Source organism: Cetorhinus maximus, chromosome 16 (genome assembly GCF_964194155.1).
Source record: "Cetorhinus maximus chromosome 16, sCetMax3.hap1.1, whole genome shotgun sequence".
Taxonomy (NCBI): Eukaryota; Metazoa; Chordata; class Chondrichthyes; order Lamniformes; family Cetorhinidae; genus Cetorhinus; species Cetorhinus maximus.
The window spans coordinates 100,364,190-100,383,852 of record NC_135894.1 but is presented as its reverse complement, the minus strand read 5'-3'; the positions used below and the strand labels follow the sequence as shown (position 1 = coordinate 100,383,852).

Sequence of the window (19,663 nt, the reverse complement as noted above, 5' to 3'; positions counted from 1 at the left end):
AAATTTTTCCTCATCTCAGTCCTAGAGGATCTGTCTCATCATTTTGAATGTTTTGTGTGAGTGTTGGATCCACAACAAAGGCTGCTGTTTCTCCACAGCATATGCAAAGTATCTCAAAAGCCCCCTGGAGTCTGATCTCACTGTGATATCCCCTGTGGCTCCTTGATTACTGGGTGAATGCCAACATAACCCAGGTGCACAGCAGCCTTGGCTGGGTCCTGACCTAGTACAATATCAGATAGTGTTGAGGAAAGGAGGCAACACTTCAAGTTAAAGGCTGAAGTAAGGAATCCCAGGAAAATTACTTATGTGTGATAGATAAACGAGGTCTTGAATTGATTTTTTTTCCATTTGTCAAGTAAGACATTCCAGAGAGAAATGGCAGAAAGGGGCCACTAATCCTGGATAAGGATCTCCAATATCAGCGATTGATTTGGCAGTACTAGCTGATGCCCTCTATCTTTCTTCTGTTTTTTAATATCTTTCTTCTTCCATCATTCTCTCACTCTCTGCATTGTCGTTCCCTGTGTCCCTTTTTCAGTGTCTATCTTGATTTGAATGGTTCTGTTTCTCTGTTTCTATGTGTGTGTGTCTTTCACTGTCTTTCTCGGTCTCTGTCTGTCACTCTGTCTTTTTCTGTCTCTGTTTCAGTGACCCCCTACTCTCTCTTGTTCTTTGTATTTCTCTATCTCTCTTTATTCCTCTGTTTTTATTTCCCTGCAATTCTCACTCTCTCCATGTCTCCATCTCTAGGACTCTGTATCTTTGTGTCTCTCTATCTATCTCAGTCTTTGTATCTCTAGCTATGTCTGTGGGCCCCTCTGCTTCTCCCTTGTCACCTCTCACTGTATCTCTGGGCTGAATTTTACCCACCCTTTGAGGATGGAATGTGTAGTAACTGTAGCTTTAAGACTTATTGTACTGTGTAGTATCACGTGACAGTGTGAACAAATCAGCCCTAAGCGCGGGGAACCTTAGGGGTGGAGTTTGTGTCTTGTTATGGATCTTGATGGAAACATGTAACTGCTGCTGAAGCCCTGTAAATAAAGTTCATAATTTCTTATGAGAAACTTGTCTGGAAAATCAAATCCATAACAGGCTGGCAAGATGAACGGTTATCAAACCGGTGTGGGAAGATGTAGGGTAGTGCACTGTTCTCTCCACCACCATGCCATTTTGTCAATGGTGGAAAAGAAGGCAAACTGACCACCCGGGGACCAACTGGGCTACTTCAGTGGCCAATTAAGGGTCATTTACCACCTCTGGGGGCATTCTTCCCACATTGGGAGGGCCCACCACCATGTGGGTAAACATTGAAACCTGGAGGCCTCTTAATGGCCTCAGTGGCGGTTCAGGGAAGCCTGCTATTTGGACACTCTTTGGCCAAGAGAAGCGCTCCCCGGTGGCAATGGCCACCCCACGGTAACGGCACACCTGTGCAACGAGCCGCCCCACCAAATCGCCAGGCCTGCAGACCCCACTTATCTCTCCTTGAGAGCACCCATCCATTGTTTCTCTAGGTGCAGTGAACAGTGCACACCGGTGGCACTGATGAGCTGCTGGACCTCTGATTGGGAGAGCTGCCATTGATAGGGACAACAGCCCTGGAGGCAGACACTTAACTGGCTGTCACCACCAAATGGTGGGCTCAGTTCCCACCACCCCTCGAAACAAGGTCCCCACCTGGCTTAAGGCCTCGGTGACAGGACAGCTGCTCCCCCACTGTGCAAAATTCAGCCCCCTGTGCCTGTCCCTCTCTCAGCTAAATCAGCTCAGTTCCACCGAGATGGGTTTGGAGGTGGGATTGACAGGAAAGTTGGACAATCTCACGTTGCAGAGTCTCCCGCTCAGCCCCAACCTCCATTTGCCGGAGATACAGTCTGACCAGCAGTGACTACCTCCCCAACAGTGGCAGGTAGCCAATTAGTGGCAATAAGTATCCCCTTGGGGGAAGATTGGTGACACTGCTGGGACATTCCCAATGGTGGACATGGCCCCCACTGAGGTCACAGCGCAGCCATTATCTGAGGCAGACCCGGGAAGGGGAGGGCGGGCAGTGAAGCCTTCTTTAAATCCTCCCTCTCGGAGATATGGGGATTAAAGGGCAACAGTCACAGCAACAGGGAGTTCTGTGGAGGTGTTCCCCCTCCCTCATCTTGTGGAGCAGTTTCCCCTCCCCCTATCCTGTGGAGGAGTTTCAACTCCCCCCTACCCTGTGGAGGTGTTTCAACTCCCCCCTAACCTGTGGAGGTGTTTCAACTACCCCCTACCCTGTGGAGGTGTTTCAACTCCCCCCTACCCTCTGGAGGTGTTTCAACTCCCCCCTACCCTCTGGAGGTGTTTCAACTCCCCCCTACCCTCTGGAGGTGTTTCAACTCCCCCCTACCCTCTGGAGATGTTTCAACTCCCCCCTACCCTTTGGAGGAGTTCCCTCTCCCAGTATCCGGTGAAGGGTTCCCCCTTTCCCTCCCCCTGCCCTGCAGAGGGTTCCCTCTCCCCCTGCCCTGCGGAGGAGTTTCACCCCCTCACACCCACCCACCCTCCCTCCATAATGGAGTTCCCCCTCCACCTATCGTGTGGGAGGATTTGCGCCTCCTCACTGATAGCTGTGACCACATTTATTTTTTACGGTTTTATAATTCTTCAGATGGCATCTCCATCTTGAGGCCCCCTCGCATTCTCCCAATGGGGCTTTGAGCCCCATCAATGCGGGCCCTCTGATTGGGCCTCCTGGTTCCATGGCCTGACCACCCATCTTAATTGGACGGGGCTTCTAAAGGCAGCTTCTTAATTGGTCACCTCCAGTGAGATGACAAGAGACATCCCACCAAAGCCGACTCAGAATTGATCCCGCCATTGGGATTGTGACATTATCAGCATAATCCAGCCCTCTCTCTCTATACGTATGTCTCTATCTCTCTACGGGCTTCTCTTTGCCTCTGCGTATGCCTTTCTCTTTCTATCTTCCTCTCTTTTTCTGTCTTTCTCTTTATAACTGTCCCTTTCCTTTTCCCTGTCACTTTCTCTATCTCTTCCTCTCTGCCCCCATTACAACATCTGTGTCTCAGTCACTCTGTCTGTATCTCTCGGAAGATTGCTGAAACAGCAATGAGATCTGAAATCAAGTGTTTATCAGCGTGGAGGGAACACATTCTGACTCTGCCCAGCGCAGTATCTGACAGGATGGATGAGAGTCACATGAATCTACAGTTTAGTTTCTTGTTTAAATTGGAATCCTTGGAGACCACCTTGATTGGCTTCAGGAGGTTTTTACACGGCATAAAGCTGTGACACATCCAATATTTTACTTGTAGGTATTTACTAGATCTTAGTGTGATAGCATTCTTCTACAAAATGTACAAGTGCAGTCACGGTTGAGATGTTGCTATATTATGTTAAAGTTACATAAGTATTGCGCAATCCACAGTTTGCTCACAAGCTAAAATAGTTAAATTCAAAGCTGTAATTCCAATATCTTAACACTAAGTTATCTTTGTTTTGTGGTATTCACATTGTTTCATTTCAATTATTAGACGATTTTTTTTAGCACAATAAAAGATCTTCAATTATGAATACTTGCGTGTAGATAGAAATTTGTGTCACAGAAGGAGGCCTTTCAGCCCATTGTGTATGTTCTAGGTGGAAAGCATTCATTCAGACTAATCCCACCCTCCAGTTCTTGGTCCGTAGCCCTATAGGTTAGGTTACAGCACTTTTTTTAAATGCGTTGAGAGTTTCTGCCTCTCCAACCCTTTCAGGTAGTGAGTTCCAGGCCCCCATCATCCCCCGGGTGCAAAGGTTTCTCAACTCCTCTCTAATCTTTCTACTAATCATTTTAAATTTAGTTACTGATCCCTCTGCTAAGGGAAATAAGCCTTTTTAACCTCTCATAATTTTATACACTTCAATTAAACCCCCTCTCAGCCTTCCCTGTTCCACTGCAAGCAACACCACCTTGTCCAATCTTTCCTCATCGCTAGAATTCTCCAATCCTGGCAGCATCCTGTGTAAATCTCCTCTGTATCCTCTCTAGTATGGTCACGTCGTTTCTGTAATGCAGTGACCAGAACTGTATGCAGTACTCCAGTTATGGTCTAACTAATGTTTTGTACACGCCCAGCATAACCTCCCTGCTCTTTTACTCTAATCCTATGAATTTTACTGTCTCGGTAAATTTTGGAGTGTTGACACCAGGATTTCAGCTGTGGCTAAATGTCACAGCATTGTGGTTGCAAGTCCCACTCCAGAGACTTGAGCAAAAATATGGAAGCTGACACCACCAGTGCAGGTACTGAGGGAGTTCTGTATTGTCGGAGGTGCTGTTTTTGGTTGAGGCGTTAACCTGAGGTCCTATCTGCCCTCAGGTGGATGTGAAAGATTGCCTCGGTATTGTTTCAGTGAAGAGCAGGGCGAGTCTTCCTTACTGCCCTGACTAATACTTATTTCTAAACTAACATCAAAAACAGCTCCTCCTCTTTTCCAGGTAGTATCCTCGATGACTTGAGGGTTGCGTGACTTATGTTGCAATTTTGCCACAGGTCAGGACGAGGAAGCAGACCCCAAATCTACCTCAGCTGGAACAGGGATCGAACCCTGTGCTGTTGGTGTTATTCTGGAACACATGCTCACTAGCTCCCCAAACACAGATCTTCTGATCATTATCATATTGTTATTTGTGGGAGCTTGCTGTGCATAAATTGGCTGTGTGTTTCTTACAGTACAATAGTGACTACCCTTCAAAACTGCATTGACTGTGAAACGATCATGAGGTTTTGAAAGGCGGCCTAGAAAGGCAAGCCATCAACTCACTCCCGAGTATCTATTATTCTATATATAAACCACCTCGAGCCTCTTGATTAGATTCCAGTCTGTAACTCACTCCCAGGTATCTGTTATTCTATATATAAATCACCCCGAACCCCTCGATTAGATTCCAGTTTGTAACTCACTCCCAGGTATCTATTATTCTATATATAAACCACCTGAACCCCTCGATTAGATTCCAGTCTGTAACTCACTCCTGGGTATCTATTATTCTATATATAAACCACCTCGAGCCTCTCGATTAGATTCCAGTCTGTAACTCACTCCCAGGTATCTGTTAATATATATATAAACCACCCCGAACCTCTCGATTAGATTTCAGTCTGGAATCCAATTCCGGGTATCTGTTATTCTATATATAAACCACCTCAAGCCTCTCGATTAGATTCCAGTCTGTAACTCACTCCCAGGTATCTGTTAATATATATATAAACCACCCCGAACCTCTCGATTAGATTCCAGTCGGTAACTCACTCCCGGGTATCTGTTATTCTATATATAAACCACCCAAACCCCTCGATTAGATTCCAGCCTATAACTCACTCCCGGGTATCTGTTATTCTATAAATAAATCCCCTGAACATCTTGATTAGATTCCAGTCTGTAACTCACACCTGGGTATCTGTTATTCTATATATAAACCACCCAAACCCCTCGATTAGATACCAGCCTGTAATTCACTCCCGGGTATCTGTTATTTTATATATAAATCACCCTGAACACCTCGATTAGATTCCAGTCTGGAATCCACTCCCGGGTATCTGTTATTCTATATATAAACCACCCCGAACCCCTCGATTAGATTCCAGTCTGTCACTCACTCCCAGGTATCTATTATTCTATATATAAACCGCCCTGAACCCCTCGATTAGATTCCAGTCTGTAACTCACTCCCAGGTATCTATTATTCTATATATAAACCACCCCGAACCCCTCGATTAGATTCCAGAATGTAACTCGCTCCAGTATCTCTTATGTTATATATAAACTCTCCACACCTCCTATTTGTTTCCAGCCTGTATCTGATTCTTGTGTATCTATTATTTTATGTAATAAATCTATCCTGTACAGGTCACTCTACTCGTGACAGTTGCTGTGGAATTATCCCAGTTCCTGGGATTGCCCAACTTTAGAAGAGGGAAAGACAAAACCGAGCGTGTCAGAGGGTGGGGGTCGGTGGGTTAGGCGCAGGTGTAAGTAATGTGAATACGGTGAAAGCAAAGATTGCAATGATGGGCAGAGAGGGTTCAAACCAAGTCCAAGGAACTTTAATGCGATTCATTACCAGATATAATCGCAACAGCCTTGGCCCTTAGGGTTAGGATTGGGTTGAGAGAACAGCAATAATCAAACGGAAGATTAAAATAGATCGGGAGTTTGTGCGCCTAAACCCCTGATATTAGGAAGTCACTGCCAGGGGTGATTGTATAATGAAAAAGCTGACTCGGAGACTGGGGAATGCAATGTGGTTTTGTCTGAGGAAAATTAGATTGAAAAAGAACAGGGTATTTAATTAGAGGTCACGCACTGGGTCAGCCTGGAATCCAGGTGTTTTGAATTAAGAAGGATGCAGCCAAAAAGCCATTGGCTTTTCTGATGAATATTAAATGCTTCCAGTAGGATCACAGAATTATTCCTCAGCACTGCTATTGTTTTTAATATTCTTCATTCCGTTAGCGTTGTCAGTGGTCCCAGCTTCTTGCCTCTCCCACGCGCTGTGACTCATTGGGAAAATGCATTGTCTAGTGTGGAAAGACTTACATTTCTGTCATGCCTTCCGCTAGTTCAAGATGACCCAAAGTGCTTTAGAGCCAATGGTGTACTTTTGAAGTGTAGTGATGGTGCTAATGTAGGAAACACAGCAGCCAGTTTGCAGACAGCAAGCTCATACAAACAGCAACGTGAAAATGACCAACTAACCAGACGTAGCGAGGTTGATTGAGGAATAAACTCTGGCCCAGGACACTGGGGAGAACTCCCCAGCTTTTCTTAGAAATTGGACCTTTTACATCCATCTGAAAGGGCGAATGGGGCGTCGGTTTAACATCTGAAAGACAGTGCAGCACTCCCTCAGCACTGTCGCTGCAGTATCAGCCTGGATGATGTGCTCAAGTCTCTGGAATGGGACTTAAACCCACAACTCTCTGACAGACCAGTAAAGAAGGCTGCAGGTTTGATCCTCAGTCTGTGCCAAGCTGGCTGATCACATTTCAGTGGAAGTTCCGTTGTTCCTGGGTGAACTCGTGGAAAGTGTGTTTGGGTGTCTCTTGCCACTGGAACCCCCCACATCCTGTGATCGGGACACCCCACCCTCCACTTACCTCACTGGCAGCCGCCTCAGCTCGATCTTAAAGAATCAAACAGCACAGAAGAAGGCAATTCGGCCCAATTTTGCCTGTGCTGGCTCTTGAAAGTGTTATCCAATAGTCCCATTTCCCCTATAGCTCTTTCCCTATAGCCCTCCAATTTTTTTTCCTTTTCTAGGAAATGTTAAATTCTCTTTGGAAAGTTACTATTGAGTCTGCTTCCGCCGTCCTTTCAGGCAGCGTGTTCCAGATCATCATAACTCGCTGCGTAAAAAATAATCCCTCTTCATCCTATGGTTCTGTTCACATTATCTGAAATCTACGGTGTTTGATTACTGACCTGCTAGTGAAAAGAGTTTCTCCTTAATTACTCACAGGCACTTATGATTTTGAACTCCTCTATTAAACTCTCCTTTAATCTTCCCTGCCCAAAGAAGAGTAATCCCAACTTGTTTAATATCTACACATAACAAAGAGTGTCAAAAATAGGATGGGCTGAATGGCCACCTTCTGTGCTATGATGGAGGGGATGTCATTCAGCAACTACTAGCAAAGCTATGCTATCTCATGCAGATGCTAACAACTGGATGGCAGAGTGTGTTCCCATCCTTGTTTACAAATCCCTCCATGGCCTCACCCCTCCCTACCTCTGCCAAGGCCCCCAGCCCCACAACCCTCTGCATTCCTCTAATTCTGGTGTCTTGCCCATCAGTGCTTCAGTCCTTTGAAGGAGTGTCGTATAGACTCGAAACCTTAACTCTGTCTTTCTCTCCACAGATGCTGTCAGACCTGCTGAGTTTTTCCAGCATTTTCTGTGTTTGTGACCAAGTCTTGGGTCACCTATCCTAATATCTCCTTATTGTGTCCGGGTGTCTAATTCTGTTTGGTAATGTTCCTCGAAGCACCTTGGAATGTTCTAACCACATTGAAATGGGTGCACAAGTATAAGTTTCCGTTGTTATCCGGGACCTGGGAGTGAGGTGAGTGGGGTGCAGGAGAGATTTTGGAATGCGAGAACTTAATGAGAAAGGAAATTATTTTTATGTGCTTACAACCTCAGAGCTGCCTCCACCACCGATTCCCCCTCCAGCCATCAAATCGCCCAGCTTCCAGACGAAGAGCCACCTGGAAGCCTGGCCTCCCATGCTACCGAAACCGCACTCGGCGGAGCAGAAGGCAGAGCGGGCCGGAGACAGGAAGGCCGGCGGCCTCCGAGGGAGGGAAGGCACGGATGCCCGGCACCTTCCGGAAGGCCGCACGAACCCGGCTGAGGGCCGAGACCCTCCGGATCACTGGCAGAATGAGGTCCACGGCGCCAAACAACGCCTGAACAAGGCCGGCAAGCGGGAGAACTCCCAGCCAAAGGCCCGGCTCCCCCCAGGTAAGATACCGGGAATCACTGCTCCGTGTGCCTGGAGAGCTTCGGCAGGATTCCTAACCTGGGAAGAAGGGGAAGGAATTTGCATTTCAGTAGCACCTCTCACCGCCTCAGAGTGCTTTACAGGCAATGAAGTATAATTACTGTTACAATGAAAGGAAAGGGACGAGAGGAATATGGAGACAGGGCGGGAAGAGCTACTTAGAGTTGGGGGATGTTGTTAGTGTGCAGAATGGACACCAGCATGGACCAGTTACATAGAATTTACAGCATAGAAACAGGCCATTCAGCCCCACTGGCCTATGCTAGTGTTTTTACGCTACATGAGCCTCCTCCTGCCCTACTTCATCTCCCCCTATCACCATATCCTTTTATTCCTTTCTCCCTCATGTACTTCTCTAGCTTCCCCTTAAATGCATTTATGCTATTCACCTCAAGACTACATATAAAAGTTTCTCCTGGATTCCCTGTTAGATTTATTAGTGACTACCTTAATATGTCTTATCGATGGTGGGTTCCACAATTTTTCCCAGCGCCCCTGGACTAGTGAGGGAAACATTGCCAGCATCGACACTTCCGAATGTTCTCACATTATTCCTCAGCTGTGGCCAACGTTGGTAAACCATTTCTCATTGCCCTTCTGTAAGAGGCAGCCACATGGCGTGGGACTGGAATGGCGAGATTCCCTTCCCAGAAGGCCATTAGTGAATCTATTTGGTTTGTAGCGATAATCCAAAAGGTGCCACTCCAGAGAGATGAGCGCAAAATCTAAGTTGACGCACCCAGTGCAGTACTGAGAGAGTGCTGCACTGTCTGTGGCGCTGTCTTTCAGATAAGACCTTAAACCGAGGCCTCTCAGTTGGATTCCAGAGATCACAATGCACTATTTTAAAGAAGAGCAGAAGAGTTCCCCCTGGTAGGCTGACCAATATTTATCCCTCTACCAACATAACCAAAACAACAGATTTTCATTACTGTTTGTGGGAGCTTGCTGTGTGCAAATTGGCTGCAGTGTTTCCTACATTACAACAGTTGCTACACTTCAAAAAAGTACTTCATTGGCTGTAAACTACATTGGGGAGTCCTGAGGTTGTGCAGCCCATTATATAAATTCCAGTTATTTCACTCTTTATCAATTTTGATAGTCACTTTCCTGGTGCCAAGCCAGAAATGACCAGATTTATTGACTTCAGTTTCAAAAGTTTCCCCTATAAAATTTGAACTCACAACCTCAAATTTGCTAGTCTACTGCAACCAATAACCTTGGGCAAGAAATGTGGATTGTATGAGGGCAGGAGCAGGAGTGCTGTTGCTGCTCACCCCTGTAGTTGAATAGCCTCCTGGCACTCAGGTAGAAATTTTAACTACCCTGCCTCATGCCCCCACCCCACCACAATTGGGCAGGCAGGGGTGAGGCAGTTTTAAAAAAAATTTTCATGGGATGTGGACATCACTGGTATTTATTGCCCATCCCTAATTGCCCTTGAGAAGGTGGTGGTGAGCTGCCTTCTTGAACCGCTGCAGCCCCATGTGGTGTAGGTACACCCACAGCGCTGTTAGGGAGGGAGTTCCAGGATTTTGACCCAGTGACAGTGAAGGAACGGCAATATAGTTCCCTCCTTAACAGGACTCTGGGAGTACCCACACCACATGGACTGTAGCGGTTCAAGAAGGCAGCTCACCACCGCCTTCTCCAGAGCAATTAGGGGTGGGCAATAAATAAATATATATATAAACAAAAAACTGCTGCGGATGCTGGAAATCCAAAACAAAAACAGAATTACCTGGAAAAACTCAGCAGGTCTGGCAGCATCGGCGGAGAAGAAAAGAGTTGACGTTTCGAGTCCTCATGACCCTTCAGCAGAACTGAGTAAAGTTAGGAGAGGGGTGAAATATAAGCTGGTTTAAGCTGGTTTGATTGGCACCCCACCCACCACCTTCAACATTCAACCTTAAACCAGTTTATATTTCACCCCTCTCCTAACTTTACTCAGTTCTGTTGAAGGGTTGTGAGGACTCGAAACGTCGACTCTTTTCTTCTCCGCTGATGCTGCCAGACCTGCTGAGTTTTTCCAGGTAATTCTATTTTTGTTGTGTGCAATAAATGTTGGCCTAGCCAGCGAAGCCCACATCCCATGAACGAATAAAAAAAATATAGTTCCAAGTCAGGATGGTGAGTGGGTGGGAGGGGAACTTGCATGTATCTGCTGCCCTTGTCCTCCTGGGTGGTAGTGGTTGTGAGTTTGGAAGATGCTGTCTAAGGAGCCTTGGTGAGTTGCTGCAGTGCCTCTTGTAGATGGTACACACTGCGGCTTCTGTGTGCCAGTGGTGGAGGGAGTGAATGTTGAAGGTGGTGGGTGGGGTGCCAATCAAATAGGTTGCTTTGTAAAATATTGCTTCATACTCAGCTGCAATTTTAGCACGCCTGATTTTTGAGGCATATGAGATTGGAGTTCCTAATCCTCCAGCTATCCTGGAGTCTTCAGGAATTAAAGATGAACCTCTAGGATGCTGCTGTGAACCAAACATGAAAGAAAACATAGGGGCATTAAAGGAAAATGTGTTATTTCTCACTGTCTCAAAGTTTGCGTTGATCAAGAAATATTGGACATTAGGGGGAAAGGGCTGTTTGACTGAAAGCCAATGATCATCCAATCAGGATCAAGGACTTTGTTCATCTCCAATTTGCCTTGGGTTGAACATGTCTGGCAGCCAATAGAGGAAGGTTAAGGGCAGGGCAAATGGAGATGGGAGATCAGGTGATGAAGCCTCCTGGAATTCATCCAATCAGAATTGGCAACACTACATTTTACCTGCCTCAGGTGAGAACCTCATGCATCGGTGCAAATCAGAGTCCAATTACGTCAATAGGACACTAACATCATTTCACCTGAAAGTGAGTGGCTTTCCAGCACAGTGCAATCCAATAGCTTAAACCTGGGAAGTCAACTGAAGTGGCTCTCTTTGGGGCCATGAGGAACTGGAGCACTCCCGTGAGTTCCAGAAGAAATTTGTAGAGCACCCTGCACAGATCACCCCATCTACTGAGCACTTTGGAAGGCTCCAGACCCCCTATCAGTCCCTGCAGCTACCCTAGGCTCGGTATATGCCCTTTGTGCACCCCGGGTTTCAGACCTTTTCCGCCCGATTCCACACAATCTAGTTATCCAGTTGGCCAGTTTCCTGTCACTGAATTCCAGCATTTTACTCGCCCAGTTCCCCACCCTGGCAGGGGGTGGGTTGGGGTATTGACAGGGTGAAATGTGCACCTATGGAGAGCATCCATTTGGACCAATCATCATTGGAATTGATACACTCACCTGCCTAACTCCTTCCAATGCTGTCAAAGTGTTGAGGGAAGAGCAATGAGTGAGGAAAATGATTAAGATTCCTCTAGGTTACCTCACCCCAACTCTTATCTCCACATTTGTCATGCAGGTGCAGCGGAGGACGTCCTTCCATACAGCCGGCCAACCTTCCCCTCCGCGCAGAATCCCAGGGAGCCTAGCTCATCCAGCTCCATGTCATCAAGAGGGTCTGGAGGTCGGAGGAGAGCGGAACAGGCCATACCAGGTAGCAGCACAGGTGCATCCCGCAGGAACCCATCGGAAGCCGGTCTACAAGAAATGGGAACGTACGAGTGTGAAGAAGAAGATTTTGAGGTGAATGATCCAGATCTGTTGGTGCCTGGGAGCAGGAGGCAGGGAGGCTGGGACTGGGGGCTTGGGGCTTGGGGGCAGCTGTAGAAGTGGCAGTTTGTTAGTTCTTGTGAACGTAGGGACTTGACAACATTCCATGATTGATGTGACAGAGCATTCATCCTCAATCCATTCTGAAAGATTCAGTCGAACCCATCAGAGAATCAGTGAGCACAGGAGAAGGCCATTCAGCCCATCATGCCTGTGATGGCTCCTTGAAAGGGCTATCCAATCAGTTCCACTCCAACTCCCACAAATGCTACCATACCCGCTAAGCTTTTCCAGCATTTTCTGTTTTTATTCCACTCCAACTCCCGCCCTTTCCCCTGAGCCCTGCAAATATTTCCCCTTCAAGTATTTATCCAATTCCTTTCTGAAAGTTCCTATTGAATCTGCTTCCACCGCCATTTCAGGCAGCGCGTTCCAGATCACAACAGCTCGCTGCGTAATAAAAGATTCTGCCTGTCTGACCCTCTGATACTTTGGCCACTCAAATCATATCTGTGTTTTTTGGTTACCAACCGACACTTTCTCCTTATTGACCCGTCAGAATTTGGGCAATCCTATTGAACCTCCCTCAACCTTCTCTGCTCTAAGGAGAACAATCCCAGCTTCTGCAGTCTCTTCAGAGCTTCCAGTTTGACCCTGAATCCTCTTCTCCCACTGCCCCTCGAAAGAGGTTTTCCACCCTAACTTTTCTACATTGACTATTATCTTAGATGTCAATATGTATCTGCTCACATGCCCCTCCTTCCGCTGTTGCGACCCACACAGCTTTTCCAGGTTCTCCCCATAGCTCGATCTTGCAGGAATGCCTCATCACTGTTCTCTGTGCCAAATCTCCTCTTTGCAGCTGCAACATGAATCAACGGGAAGAGTCTCTGCTGAACTGAAGAGCTTGCCACTCCGCACTTGGCCACGTAACAACAGGATGAGGCTCTTCGCCCCTTCCAGCCTGTCCCCCTTCCAGCCTGTCCCCCTTCCAGCCTGTTCCCCTATCCAGTTAGATCACAGTTTTACTGCACCTTAACGCCATCTACCCACCATGGTTCCATAAGATAAAAGCAAAATACTGCAGGTGCTGGAAATCCAAAACAAAAACAAAAACCTGCTCAGCAGGAAAACTCAGCAGGTCTGACAGCCTCTGTGGAGAGAAAGACAGAGTTAACGTTTCGAGTCCGTTCGAGACTCTTCTTCAGAACTATAGAGGAGTAAAAATGTGGTGAAATATATACTGTTTAAGGTGTTCTGCAAGCATTACCCAGACCTCCCTGTGGCTTGCCATTTTAACACTCCACCCTGCTCTCTTGCCCACATGTCCGTCCTTGGCTTGCTGCAAAGTTCCAGTGAAGCTCAACGTAAACTGGAGGAACAGCACCTCATCTTCCGACTAGGCACTTTACAGCCTTCCGGACTGAATATTGAGTTCAACAACTTCAGACCATGAACTCACCCCTTTTTGATCCCCTTTTTTCTAATATTTATTTTAAAATATATATATATATTTTTCCCACCTATTTTTATTATTATTATTATTTTTAAAATTTATTTCCATTCATTGTTTTATCCCCAACTTTTAGCCTATTTCGATCTTTTCTCCCACACCGTCCCCTCCCCCCCGGCCATCCGTCACTTGCTCATCCTGCTTTCCACTCTTAATGTCACCATTAGCACCTCCTTTAGTCACTATCACCACCATCAACACCTCTTCGACCTTTAGTTTGTGACATCTTTTGCAATCTCTCCTTCGCCTCTACCTATCACTGGCCCTCTATCCAGTTTCACCTGTCCCACCACCCCCGCCTTAAACAGTATATATTTCACCACATTTTTACTCCTCTTTAGTTCTGATGAAGAGTCATACGGACTCGAAATGTTAACTCGGTCTTTATCTCCACAGATGCTGTCAGACCTGCTGAGTTTTTCCATCAGTTTTTGTTTTTATTTCAGATTTCCAGCATCCGCACTGTTTTGCTTTTAGCTTGTGGTTCCATAACTCTTTGCCTAACAAAAGTCTATCAGCCTCAGTTTTGAAGTTTCTATTTCCAGTTGACCCCCAGCCTCAACAGCTTTTTTGTGGGGAGAGAATTCCAGATTTCCACTCCCCTTTGTGTGAAAAAGTGCATCTTGCGCTCCTATATGGCCTGGCTGTAAGGTTATGTATTCTGGACTACCCCCATGAGGAAATAGTTTCTCTCCCTATCTGCCCCTTAAACCTTCTAGAATCATAATAAAACCCTTCAAGGGGGCTTTTTTTAAAAATTCATCCACAGGATGGTGGGTAGTGCTGTCAAGGGCAGCATTTATTGCCCATCCCTAATTATCCTTGAGATGGCGGTGAACACAACTGAGTGGCTTGTCTGGCCATTTCAGGGGGCAGTTTAAGGTCAAGCACATTGCTGTGGGTCTGGAGTCACATGTAGGCCAGACCCAGGTAAGGACGGCAGATTTCCTTCCCTAAATGACATTAGTGAACCAGATGGGTTTTTTTTAAATTACAATCACCATTACTGATAGCAACATTTTATTCCAGATTTATTTAATAAAATTTAAATTTCTCAGCTACATTGTGGCAGCATTGAGCTCATGTTTGGAGATCATTAGCCCAGCAACAAAGCCGCTGCACTGCCATACATTACACAGGTCACCCACACTACATAAATCACAATATCGTGAGTGGTGCATTGGACTGGGCATTGACCTTTCATCTCTGGGGCGGGGCCCGCTCGCCGACAAGAAAATGACGCGGGATGACATCAGGAGGAACCCCCAACATCATCCCGGTCCCTTTAAATTTTTAGGAAGGCGGGAGAACAGCGAAGTCAGCTGTCCACCCGCTGACCTGTCAATGGCCAATTGAGGCCATTGACAGGCTTGTTAAGATAATTAAAGACCTGCCCGTCCAACCTTTAGCCTCCATATTTAAGAAAGGATGTACTTGCATTGGAGGCGGTACAGTGAAGGTTCACTAAATTGATCACTGGGATTAAGGGGTTGTCTATTATGAGAGGCTGAGTAAATTCAGCTAATGTTCCCTAGAGCTTAGCAGAATGAGAGGCGATCTCAATAAAATGTACAAAATTCTGAGGGGGCTTGATAGGGCAGACACTGAGAGATTGTTTCTGCTGGCGGGGTTGGGATAGATTTCAAACAGATCTAGCAAGTCAAGACTGGGAAAGCATGAGGTGCTGTGGGCCATCAGCAGCAGCAGAATTGTACTCAAGCACCTTCTGTAACCTCATGCACCGGCATATCCCACACTCTACCATTACCACCAAACTAGGGAATCAACCTTGGTTCAATGAAGAGTGCAGGAAGGCATGCCAGGAGTAGCACTGGGCATACCTAAAACTGAGGTGTCATCCTGGTGAAGCTACAACACAAGACTGCACACCAAACAATGGAAGCAGCATGAGATAGATGGAGCCAAGCGATCCTACAACCAATGGATCAGATTAAAACTCTACAGCCCTGCCACATCCAGTCGTGAATGGGGGTGGACAATTAAACATCTCACTAGAAGAGGGGGCTCCACAAATATCCCCATCCTCAATGATGGGGGAGCCCAGCATATCAGTGCCAAAGATAAGGCTGAAGCATTTGCGACAATCTACAGCCAGAAGTGCCGAGTGGATGATTAATCTCAGTCGCCTCTGGAGGTCCCCAGCATCATAGATGCCAGTCTTCAGCCAATTCAATCACTCCATGTGATATCAAGAAATGGCTGAAGGCACTGGATACTGCAAAGGCTATGGGCCCTGACAATATTCTGGCAATAGTACTGAAGACTTGTACTGCAGAACTTGCCACACCCTTAGCCAAGATGTTCCAGTGCAGCTACAACACTGACATCTACCTGGCAATGTGGAAAATTGCCCAGGTATGTCCTGTACACAAAAATCAGAACAAATCCAACCCAGCCAATTACCGCCCCATCAGTCTACTCTCGATCATCAGTAAAGTGATGGAAGGGGTCATCAACAGTGCTATCGAGCGGCACTTGCTTAATAATAACCTGCTCACTGACTACGCCAGGGTCACTCAGCTCCTGACCTCATTACAGCCTTGGTTCAAACGTGAACAAAAGAGCTGAACACCTGAGGTGAGGTGAGCTCATCAAGGCCGCTTTGACCGAGTGTGGCATCAAGGAGCCCTGGTAAAACTGGAGTCAATGGGCATCAGGGGGAAAACCCTCAGTTGGTTGGAGTTAAACCTAGCACAATGGAAGATGGTTGTGGTTGTTGGAGGTCAGTCACCTCAGGTCCAGGACATCGTTGCAGGAGTTCCTCAGGGTAGTGTCCTGGGCCCAACCATCTTCAGCTGCTTCATCAATGACCTTCCTTCCATCATAAGGTCAGAAGTGGGGATGTTCGCTGACGATTGCACAATGTTCAGCACCATTTGCGACTCCTCAGATACTGAAGCAGTCTGTGTCCAAATACAGCAAGACCTGGACAATATCCAGGCTTGGGCTGACAAGTGGCAAGTAACATTCATGCCACACAAGTGTCAGGCAATGACCATCTCCAACAAGATGGAATCGAACAATCACCCCTTCATGTTCAATGGCATTATCATCACTGAATCCTCCACTATCAACATCCTGGTGGTTACCATTGACCAGAAACTGAACTGGACTAGCCAGAAAAATACTGTGGCAAGTCAGAGGCTAGGAATCATGTGGTGAGTAACTCACCTCCTGACTCCCCAAAGCCCGTCCACCATCTACAAGGCACAAGTTAGGAGTGTGATAGAATATTCCCCACTTGCCTGGATGAGTGCAGCTTCCACAACACTGAAAAAGCTTGACACCATTCAGGACAAAGCAGTCCACTTGGTTGGCACCACACCCACCAACATTCACTCCCTCCACCACCGACGCACAGTAGCAGCAGTGTGTGCTATTTACAAGATGCACTGCAGGAACTCACCAAGGCTCCTTAGGCAGTACCTTCCAAACCCACATCCTTCTATCATCTAGAAGGACAAGGGCCACAGATGCATGGGAACACCACCACCTGGAAGTCCCCCTCCAAGTCACACATCACCCTGACTTGGAAATATATCGCCGTTCCTTCACTGTCGCTGGGTCAAAATCTTGGAACTCCCTTTCTAACAGCCATGTGGGTGTACCTACACCACATGAACTGCAGCGGTTCATGAAGGCAGCTCACCACCACCCTCTCAAAGACAATTAAGGACAGGCAGTAAATTCTTGCCTAGCCAGCGATGCCCACTTCCCATGAATGAATGAAAAAAAAAACAGTCTCAGGATAAGGGGCTGATCATTTAAGACTGAGATAAAGAGACATTACTTCACTCAGAGAGTTGTTAACCTTTGGAATTCTCCACCTCAGAGGGTTGTGGATGCTCTATCATTGAATATATTTAAGACTGGGATAGACAGATTTTTGATCTCTCAGGGAATCAAGGGATATGGGGAGTGGGCAGGAAAATGGAGTTGAAGCCCAAGATTAGCCATGATCATATTGGATGACAGAGCAGCCTTGACGGGCTGTGTGGTCTACTCCTGCTCCTATTCCTTGCTTCCTTGTGTTCAGAATCTGATAATTAAACCTATAATTCAAGACCATAATCTCTGCTACCCTGATATACCTGGGCTGATACTGTTAGGGGAGGGAGAGAAATGGATGAAAACATAATGAGTGCGGTTTAAGCTTTTGACCTATTTCCACTTCTTCTTTCTATTTGCAGGAAATTGAAAGCTGAAGAACAAAGCTTATGACAAATGATTAACTCCGATTGGACTTTGGAGAGATCTATATAACAGTTTTTGTAAAACTCCTGCCCATGGATGACATTTGATGCCAGATATAATGTTTGGTGCAACGACAAACCATGTAAATTAATGAATGTTTGCATCGTGTTGATTGACCACGTCAGTTATTTTTTTATTTTTAATTTTGACTTTTTTTTTTGAGTGGGGTGGGGCAGGGGCAATCTTGGCTTTTAAATTGTAATTTATGTCTGGACTTAACCGTCACTCAACTCCAACCAATTTTGTTTGTTTGAAAGAATGAGTTCCTTCAACACGGAAAACAGAAATGGGGTGATTCATATTGTAAATATGTACTGGATTTTTTTTGTTTCTTCACATCCCATTGATCCTCCAGCTTCCCATTCAACCCTGTTGTAAATAAGTCGTGTGTTAAACACCATCCTCCAAAGAATAGCCAACTTGGCACAAAGCTGAATTGCTTTTTTTTAATAATATATATAATTTTTTTTGGTCGTTGTAATGCACTGTTTTAATGTTTTTTTTTTGTTTATTTCTTGGTTTCAAAAGCACAATCACTAAACTTTTAATTTTGAAAGGAAAACCATTTTTTAATGGTAGTTATTAACCTCCTACATCTTTCTGGAGAATTGAGTGTGACGGAGGAAAGAGGGAGAGGGAGGGCTGGGGGGGTGGGGTGGGGTGGGGAGGTTGGGTGGAGGTGGAAGGAAAAGGAGAAGTGTTCGATTTTCAACCACCGGGAATTAGAAGCTGTTTTTTTGGGGGGGAGGGGGAAGCGAGGGAGGAAAAGGGGGGGAATGTTTTGTGAGGGTTAGTTCGGGAGGGGTGAGGAAGACTCAGTACTTGCACAGAGCTGAGTGACGGAAGCAATTCTCTCATTTGGTCCCTCTTGTAAGAGAAGGTTCCTGTCCAGAAGAGGACTTGAGACAAAATTTGTGGCTGTTTACATACAAGCAGATTCAGACTTCCTGGTCTGCGTAAACTTTTCGATGAGGACTTTTACTGCTGTGAGTCCACTTATATATCAAAAAAAAACCTCTTAATTTTCTTTGCTGATGTGACATGCAACGGCAACTGACTGCTACTCAGCGTGGTGTGGGAGAAGGTGAGGAGAGTGACACAGTAGCAGGGTGCTGTTTGGAAACAGCAACATAATCAACAGGGTACGGCGTTATTCTTTCGTGGAAAGACACAGGTTACACCCCCTTCCCCCCCCCCAAAAAAATGGAAGAAAGACCAGATTTCAATCTCACGTGACAGGCGGTGTCATTGGATCAAGGTTTAATATTGGACTTCTCGTGGACCCATTATGTGGTTACCAGGGGCGGCGGTGTGACATGCAAAGGGAATCAGCGAACCTGTCCACGTTGTTTTGGTACTTTTTATGTAAGAGTTCTTTTCCGTAGTCATAAATTTACATATTCAGGATCAAATAATCCTAAACATGTAATTTCCTTGCCACATTATTTATTAAAAATTGTCCTCAAAATCACAAACATACTCGGTGTTCTGATTGCCTTTTCTTTCCTTAATATTGAGATATTTCTCAAGTCTGGCTCCATTTGTCGGAGTCAAACGTTCTCCACGAGTTACCATTTTAAAAATTAATTCATGGGATTCAAAGGCGAAATTTTGAGAGTGCAGAGTTTGCATGTTCCTGTCAGGATTAAAGGCAAAGTTAACAGGCATAGGGAACCTT

General features: G+C 46.0%; 1 protein-coding gene across 3 annotated transcripts in view; it reads left to right on the top strand.

Annotated features, from left to right (window-relative positions):
- Nucleotides 1–19,458, top strand: part of robo1 (roundabout, axon guidance receptor, homolog 1 (Drosophila)) — a 663,637-nt gene extending 644,179 nt beyond the window's left edge. For all 3 annotated transcript variants that reach the window (XM_078560414.1, XM_078560413.1, XM_078560412.1), the window contains 3 exons: nt 8,191–8,511; nt 11,947–12,170; nt 17,922–19,458. In XM_078560414.1, the coding sequence (XP_078416540.1) occupies nt 8,191–8,511; nt 11,947–12,170; nt 17,922–17,936 (560 nt within the window). In that variant the 3' untranslated portion in view covers nt 17,937–19,458. The remainder of the gene's footprint in view (nt 1–8,190; nt 8,512–11,946; nt 12,171–17,921) is intronic.
- Nucleotides 19,459–19,663: the final 205 nt, after the last annotated feature.